This window comes from Anguilla anguilla, chromosome 2, assembly GCF_013347855.1.
Source record: "Anguilla anguilla isolate fAngAng1 chromosome 2, fAngAng1.pri, whole genome shotgun sequence".
In the NCBI taxonomy this organism is placed as follows: Eukaryota; Metazoa; Chordata; class Actinopteri; order Anguilliformes; family Anguillidae; genus Anguilla; species Anguilla anguilla.
The window spans coordinates 76,230,896-76,239,497 of NC_049202.1; the positions used below are offsets into that span (position 1 = coordinate 76,230,896).

The window sequence follows — 8,602 nt, forward strand, 5'->3', positions numbered from 1 at the left end:
ACAGGACAGACCACAGGGCAGACCACAGACCAGACCACAGAGCAGACCAGACCACAGGCCAGGCTACAGGACAGACCACAGGGCAGACCACAGACCAGACCACAGGGCAGACCACAGACCAGGCCAGGCTACAGGACAGACCACTGGGCAGACCAGACCACAGATCAGGCTACAGGCCAGGCTACAGGACAGACCACAGGGCAGGCTACCGGACAGACCACAGGGCAGGCTACAGGACAGACCACAGACCAGGCTACAGGACAGACCACAGGCCAGGCTACAGGACAGACCACAGGACAGACCACAGACCAGACCACAGGCCACCATCCTGCCTCCCTAAAGAGGGCCTCCTCTCAATCACACCTCTTATCTATCCGGGTCCTCAGGTGCAGGAATGAGCTCCCCATTACAGTCAGGACAGCAGCATCTTAATCTTTTATTTTTTAAAAGCACTCAGCACTCTCCAGAATGAATAAAACTCATGATCTTTCTGCTTTCAAATGAATTTATTTAGTTACAAAAAACAAATCAATTAAAAAATGTACAACAAAAGCTTAGAAAAAACATGTGTAAATAGCTTTACAAAACTTTTCCCAGACTTTAAACATTTCAGAACAAGAAAAGGCAGCGACCGGTGGTCACCAACATCACCTCTCAAAACGCAGGGGAGGAGGAAGCATGGCAACAGCAAAACTATTCAGGCTTCTTCTTCATCATCACCTCCATCCTCATCGTCATCAAGGAAAAAAACCCTTAAAAATATTTGGATATTGTGCTATTCTACATAGCTATTCTACACAGCACACTGTAGAGTTTGTCAGTCCTGCTTTGATAGCACTGAAGCAGATGATTAATTAAGGAGGCTCACTAGAGCTTACTCTGCTCAATCCTTTTAAACATCAGTGCTGGCGTCTATGTGGGCCACTGACAGGGTTAGTTAAGACCTGGTCAGTACTGTTGTCATGGAAACATGTGCTGTCACAGGAAAGCCTGTGGGCTGTGTGTTCTGAAGGGGCGGAGCTTGACCAACTTCTTTGATCTGGTAAATGAAGTACAGAAAGTGGCAGAAGTGTTGTCAGAGGTACGCTGGATTCAGGTAAGGCTGGGGCGGATAGGTGGGGTCATGTACAGGTAAGGGCTGGGTGTAGGTATGGCCGGGGCGGATAGGTGGGGTCATGTACAGGTAAGTGCTGGGTGTAGGTAGGGCTAGGGCGGACAGGTGGGGTCATGTACAGGTAAGTGCTGGGTGTGAGGCCGGGGCGGATAGGTTGGGTCATGTACAGGTAAGTGCTGGGTGCAGCTGCCAATTTCTTAAAGCCACATCAGCCGATTCCATTTCAGTTTTTTATGTTTTTTTTTGTTTATTTACTTATTTATTTTTAAGCAACAGGTAACAAAGGACACATAAGATTGTTTATTTGCTTAATAGTTTACCAATACATTCAGATACTTTAATTATTATTATTATTATTATTATTATTAACAGCATTGTTGTTATATTGTTGTCGTAGCCACACAGTAAAGGAGCTCTGATTCAGTGTGGCTGAATATTTTCTCAACTGCTTTCATGGTGCTTCACACCATGATATGCGACAGGCTTTATCTTAGGATACGTTTTAGTGCAACGATGGACAGAATGACATCTGCTGCAGTCACAGGGGAAGAGCTGATTTCTCTAATAAGCTCCTCAAAAGTTGCAAGTAGTGTCAACATGTTTTACCTTAAATGTGGATTACCTTTATAAGATAATGCTGAAAATCCAAATCCTGAACATGATGCACTAACTAATTATTCATCAGACTATTATGAGGATGCTGTCCAGCCTTTTGACTTTGATGACCGACTATACTTATTTGAACCAGAATAGACAGACGAATAGCAAAGTTTAATTTGTGTGCGCACAGAATAGTGTAGCTTATGGTCTAGTACAAAAATATGACATAGGTTTAAAAAAACAGACCTTTAATATCTGCTTCACATAATTATTAGACCGCTGAGATTTTGGGAAAGATGTAGCAGCAGAATTACAATGCAGCTTGCGCATGGACTCTGCTCCGCTCACATTTCCTTACATCGGAATACAGATCGGCAAAACTAAAAATTAAACCTGCCGATCACTGACCGCATGTTACGGAGCAAAATGGGCCAGTTCCAATCCACAGCCAGTCAATCGCTGCACCCCTAGCTGCTGTTTTAAAGAAAATTTAAAACACAAACTGTTGAACCAAAGTGCAGTACAAAATAAATACCCTAATATTCAAAGGTGAACACACACAGGACAGAAAAGGAACATCTTTGCATAAAAACGTGGGGAAATGCTCTGGCATAGAGATGTGTTTTGAGTGTGGATTTAAAAACAGAGATGGACGGGGCAGACCTAATGCTGAGTGGTAGGAAAGGGAAGCAAAGGGGCGACATAGCTCAGGAGGTAAGACCGATTGTCTGGCAGTCGGAGGGTTGCCGGTTCAAACCCCGCCCTGGGCATGTCGAAGTGTCCTTGAGCAAGACACCTAACCCCTAACTGCTCTGGCGAATGAGAGGCATCAATTGTAAAGCGCTTTGGATAAAAGCGCTATATAAATGCAGTCCATTTACCATTTACCAAAGACTGCAAAGGCACGGTCACTCTTGAGTCTTAGCCGGGACCATGGAACAGCCACAAGCACCTAGGTGAAGGACCGTAGAGACTTAGGAGTGATATAAGGGCAGAGTAGGTCAGTGATATGAGAGTGAGCCAGCCTACTAAGAGCTTCAAAAACAAGAAGTAAAACCTTGAAATGGATTCTAAAACTGTATGCCAATGCAAGGACGCTAAGAGGAGTGATGTGGTCCCACTTCTTAGTGCCAGTAAGTAATCTAGCGGTGGCATTTTGCACTAGCCGTAAACATGACAAAAGTGGCTGATTGATACCAGTGTCGAGAGAGTAACAATAATCTAGCCAAGAAGAGATGAAAGCATGCATGACTTTCTCTAAATCATGGAAGGAGAGAAAATATTTGATTTTGCAGATTGCTCTAAGCTGGAAGAAGCTCCCTTTAACAACAGGGAATCAAAGATAACTGCCAAATTTCTAGCATGCTATTTAACTAGCGGAGAGAGACAACCAAGATTTTCATAGAGACTGGCAAGGGATTTAGGTGGGCCAAATAAAATGACTTCAGCTTCAGAGTCATTTAAGCTGTTGGCCATCCAGCTCTTAATCTCCATCATTTAGGCTATGCAAGGAGCACACATCACTGGGTTTCAAGGGGAGGTAGAGTTGGGTATTGGCCGCATAGCAATGAAAAGAGATTGTGCTTGTGAATGATATAAATGGTAAAATGGACTGCATTTATATAGCGCTTTTATCCAAAGCGCTTTACAATTGATATGTCCCAGAGGGAGCATATATGTATAGAAAAGAGAATAGGCTCTAATATGGACCCTTGAGGGACCTCGTAGGTGATGGATGCAGTGGAAGAGAAGTGATTACTGATGTTCACTGAAATTCCTGTGCCTACGGTAGGAAATAAACCAATTTTTGCTGTACCCTGAAAACCGATCATACACACAATGAGTATTTCATTGTCAACAGTGTCGAAGGCGGCACTTAGATTGAATAGGATTAAAATGGCACAGTTTCCAGCATCGACTGCAAGTATCAGGTCATTTGTCACCTTCAGGAGGACAGACTCTGTGCTATGGAGGGCTCTGAAACCAGACTGGAACAATTCCAGAATGTCATTGTGGTTTAGAAATGACATCAATTGGGAGAAGACTACATTGTCCAGTATTTTGTAAAGGAAAAGCAGTTTAGAAATAGGATGAAAGTTGCAAAGTGTTCTGGAGTCTGGAGTGTTCTGGTGGACTTCTTAAGATGGGGCTGAGCATGTTTTAAGAGGCAGAGACAGTAGCTAAACTGGTCTTAATAACAGAGGGAATACTGGTACCAGTATGTGTGGATTGTGGATATGTACCGGAATGCGGTACCTGTGTGTGTGAGCCCCTCAGTGTTTGTGTGTTTGTGGTACCTGTGTGTGGGAGCCCCTCAGTGTTTGCGTGTTTGTGGTACCTGTGTGTGGGAGCCCCTCACTGTTTGCGTGTTTCTGGTACCTGTGTGTAGGAGCCCCTCAGTGTTTGCGTGTTTGTGGTGCCTGTGTGTGGGAGCCCCTCACTGTTTGCGTGTTTGTGGTACCTGAGTGTGTGAGCCCCTCAGTGTTTGCGTGTTTGTGGTACCTGTGTGTGTGAGCTCCTCAGTGTTTGCATGTTTGTGGTACTTGTGTGTGTGAGCCCCTCAATGTTTGCATGTTTGTGGTACCTGTGTGTGGGAGCCCCTCAGTGTTTGTGGTGCCTGTGTGTGTGAACCCCTCACTGTTTGCGTGTTTGTGGTGCCTGTGTGTGTGAGCCCCTCAGTGTTTGCGTGTTTGTGGTACCTGTGTGTGTGAGTCCCTCAGTGTTTGCGTGTTCGCGGTACCCCAGTGGGGACGTTGTTAATGTGCAGCAGAGGCTGGGGGAGGCGTAGGTGAGCTTTGCGTTTGTGGCTGCCCTGGTGGCCAAGCGGGCCAGGTGAAGTTCCTGAGGCCATGATGGGCGGACCTGGAACAGAACAAAGGAGAAGTTTGACGAAACCCTGAAATAACGACCAACACATTCACTCAAAGCCTGACCATTATCAAACGCTGCAATAACAACCAACACATTCACTCAAAGCCTGAACATTATCAAACGCTGCAATAACAACCAACACATTCACTCAAAGCCTGAACATTATCAAACGCTGCAATAACAACCAACACATTCACTCAAAGCCTGAACATTATCAAACCCTGCAATAACAACCAACACATTCACTCAAAGCCTAAGCGGGGCTCACCTGTAGGGTTTGTGTTGAGGGGAGGTTTTGCTCTGGTGAGTGGGGGGAAGGCTCTGGGCTGTGGGCGGGGCTGAGGGCGAAGCTGGGGGCGGAGCGTAGGGACAGTTGGCTGGACGCTGATGTGCAGGTGGGGGTCAGAACTGCTGTCAAGGGGACCCAAACCTTGAGCCATGACCTGAGAGAGTGAGAGTGAGGGAGAGAGAAAGAAGGAAGGAGAGAGTGAGGGAGAGGGAGATACAGAAAGGGAGGGAGACAGGAAGGGAGATTTATCTCACACACACACTCTCTCTCAAGTGTAATAGGCATCGTGGGGACTCACCGCTTGCCCTGTAACCTCGAAAGAGCGGGACCTGCGTTTGCGGCGGCGAGCCTGGAAGTCCTGCTCCTTCAGCGCACCCCCGGGGACGTCCCTGCCCAAGCTGGGCACGGGCAGGCGGAGTCGGGGGCGTGTCCAGGTGCCCTGCAGGGCGGGGCCATCAGCAGTGCTGCTGGACAGGTTGTCATCAGAGGCTGCATGGTGCAGCCGAGGGCTGGGCAGGCCGGCGCGGGGAGGGGCAGGGTGCTGGGCGGGGCCTCTGGAGGGCGTGGACTCGCTGAGGGACAGACTGCTCTTCTGCTTGCTAGGAGGGAGTGGTGAGGTGGGCGGGGACAGGGGCGGGGCCAGCTGCAAAGTGTCGGCCCCCCGGGCCCTGGACCGCCGGCGAGCTGCTTTTACCGCAATGTTCTTCACTCCCCTCAGAATCTGCTGCCGCTCTGTGTGTGAGAGAGAGAGTGTGTATGTGTGTGTGTGAGAGAGAGAGAGAGAGAGAGTGTGTGTGTGTGTGTGTGTGAGAGAGAGAGAGTGTGTGTGTGTGTGTGAGTGTGTGTGTGTGAGAGAGAGAGAGAGTGTGTGTGTGTGTGTGTGTGTGTGTGTGTGTGTGTGAGAGAGAGAGAGAGTGTGTGAGTGTGTGTGTGTGTGTGTGTGTGAGAGAGAGTGTGAGTGAGGGAGCATACGTGTGTGTGTATGAGAGAGTGAGTGAGTGAGTGTGAGAGAGTGTTTGTTGATTATTGTGTGTGTGCGTGTGGTGTATGTGTGTTTCCAGGTTCTGATATTATGTAATAAGCGTGAAGCCTGTTTATTGGAGAAGAGGGCGAGGGGTGGAGCTCTAACCTCGGCATGTAAGCAGGGCGTCGGCTCCAGTTTCACTGCTGCTCTCCGGGGAAGAGTCCAGGTGGCTGCTCACACTGTGGCTCAGGTGGCTATACCTGAGACTGCTCCCCTGATAGGGACACAGAGGTGCAGGAGAAGCCACCTTACTTGCACTGGTGCAACTGTGGTAATTATCAAACTTCAATAAAATATCGACTAGTCTACTGTAGCACTGTTTTACTGTAACACTCTACTGTAGTGCTGTTTTACTGTGACACTCTACTGTAGTGCTGTTTTACTGTAACACTCTACTGTAGCACTGTTTTACTGTAACAATACTGTAGCACTGTTTTATTGTAACACTCTACTGTAGTGCTGTTTTACTGTGACACTCTTACTACTGTAGCACTGTTTTAATGTAACACTCTACTGTAGCACTGTTTTACTGTAACACTCTACTGTAGCACTGTTTTACTGTAACACTCTACAGTAGCACTGTTTTACTGTAACACTCTACAGTAGCACTGTTTTACTGTAAGACTCTTTCTACTGTAGCACTGTTTTACTGTAACACTCTACAGTAGCACTGTTTTACTGTAACACTCTACTGTAGCACTGTTTTACTGTAAGACTCTTTCTACTGTAGTACTGTTTTATTGTAACACTCTATTGTGGCGCTGTTTTACTGTAACACTACTGTAGCGCTGTTTTACTGTAACACTCTACTGTAGCACTGTTTTACTGTAACACTCTACTGTAGCACTGTTTTACTGTAACACTACTGTAGCAGTTTTACTGTAACACTCTACTGTAGCACTGTTTTATTGTAACACTCCACTGTAGCGCTGTTTTACTGTAACACTCTACTGTAGCACTGTTTTATTGTAACACTCTACTGTAGTGCTGTTTTACTGTAACACCCTACTGTAGCGCTGTTTTACTGTAACACTCTACAGTAGCACTGTTTTACTGTAACACTCTACTGTAGCACTGTTTTACTGTAACACTCTACAGTAGTGCTGTTTTACTGTGACACTCTTACTACTGTAGCACTGTTTTAATGTAACACTCTACAGTAGCACTGTTTTACTGTAACACTACTGTAGCACTGTTTTATTGTAACACTCTACTGTAGCACTGTTTTACTGTAACACTCCACAGTAGCACTGTTTTACTGTAACACTCTACTGTAGCACTGTTTTACTATAACACCCTACTGTAGCACTGTGTTACTGTAACACTCTACTGTAGTGCTGTTTAACTGTAACACTCTACTGTAGTGCTGTTTTACTGTTTTAGTGCTGTTTTACTGTAACACTCTACTGTAGCACTGTCTTACTGTAACACTCTACTGTAGTGCTGTTTTACTGTGACACACTACTGTAGCACTGTTTTACTGTGACACCCTACTGTAGCACTGTGTTACTGTAACACTCTTGCTACTGTAGCACTGTTTATTGTAATACTCTTGCTACTGTAGCACTGCACAGATAAGTACTCATTTGGACTCTCACCTCTTGGCTGCCTAGGCCATTGATGCGGATAGGGGGTGGGGTCATGACTGCTGTGTGTCTGAGCCGCCGGGGGTGGGGACTGTTCTTAAACACCCGGTTACTATCGCTGTGGGGAGGGAGGGTGTCAGAGCCAATCAGAAGAGCAGCAGCCTCCTGACCTTGCACAAGCTGCTTTGTCTAAAAGCATGAGTAGAATGTCTGCACTGTAAAAGGAAGACGTGTCTCACCCCTCGGGCGGGGCCAGGATGGGGGGCAGGGTGTGTCTCCTGGTCGTGCTGTGGCCAGCCTGGGGATCAGAACCCAGCGTGCGCACGCTCTCCTGGTCAGACTCCAAATCCTGCAGCGGCACCATCAGCTTAGCCAGAGAACTGCGCTGTATCTGCCAGCGTGTGTGTGTTTACGAGAGAGAGAGTGTGTGTGCGTGTGTATGCGTGTTTATGCGTGTGAGTGTGTGTGTGTATAGTGTGTGTGTTTACGAGAGACAGTGTGTGTGTGTGTGTGTTTATGAGAGAGAGAGACAATGTGTGTCTGCGTGCGTAAGAGAGAGTGTGTGTGCGTTTACGAGAGACAGTGTGTGTGCGTTTACGAGTAAGAGTGTGTGTGTGTGTGTGCGTTTACGAGAAAGAGTGTGTGTTTACGAGAGAGTGTGTGTGTGTGTGTGTGTGTCTGTGTGTGTGGTGTTTGTGTGTGTGTGTGTGTGTGTGTTAGAGAGAGAGAGAGAGAATGTGTGTATGTGTGGGTGTTTATGAGAGGGCGTGTGTGTGTGTGAGGCAGAAAGAGAGAGAGAGAGTGTGTGTGTGTGTTTATGAGAGGGTGTATGTGTGTTTATGAAAGAGAGAAAGAGAGAGAGAGAGGGTGTGTGTGTATGTGTGTTTGTGTGTGCGTAGGTGTATATACAGTATTTGTGAGTCGATATGTGTATGTCTGTATGCATTTGTGTGTATGTCTGCGTGTGTGTGTGTGTGGTTATTCTGAATAATGTGTAAAATGGTGTAATTGGGACTAAGCAGATGTAAACCGTAACTGGGTGGAACCAGGTTTAAACAGGTGTAATAGCTGTACACAAAGATACCAAGGTGTTTGTAGTGTAACAGGCGTAAATGGGT

The 8,602-nt window shown here is 46.7% G+C and overlaps 1 protein-coding gene across 3 annotated transcripts in view; it reads right to left on the minus strand.

Moving 5' to 3' along the window:
* Positions 1-1,281: 1,281 nt before the first annotated feature.
* kif19 (kinesin family member 19) overlaps positions 1,282-8,602 on the minus strand; it is a 46,171-nt gene continuing 38,850 nt past the window's right edge. For 2 of the 3 annotated variants that reach the window (XM_035397811.1, XM_035397801.1), the window contains exons 15-20: positions 7,724-7,833; positions 7,497-7,602; positions 6,004-6,112; positions 5,173-5,606; positions 4,854-5,028; positions 1,282-4,576 (exon numbers count right to left, since the gene is read on the minus strand). In XM_035397811.1, the coding sequence (XP_035253702.1) occupies positions 4,431-4,576; positions 4,854-5,028; positions 5,173-5,606; positions 6,004-6,112; positions 7,497-7,602; positions 7,724-7,833 (1,080 nt within the window). In that variant the 3' untranslated portion in view covers positions 1,282-4,430. The remainder of the gene's footprint in view (positions 4,577-4,853; positions 5,029-5,172; positions 5,607-6,003; positions 6,113-7,496; positions 7,603-7,723; positions 7,834-8,602) is intronic. The other variant, XR_004763029.1, reaches the window with a different exon arrangement.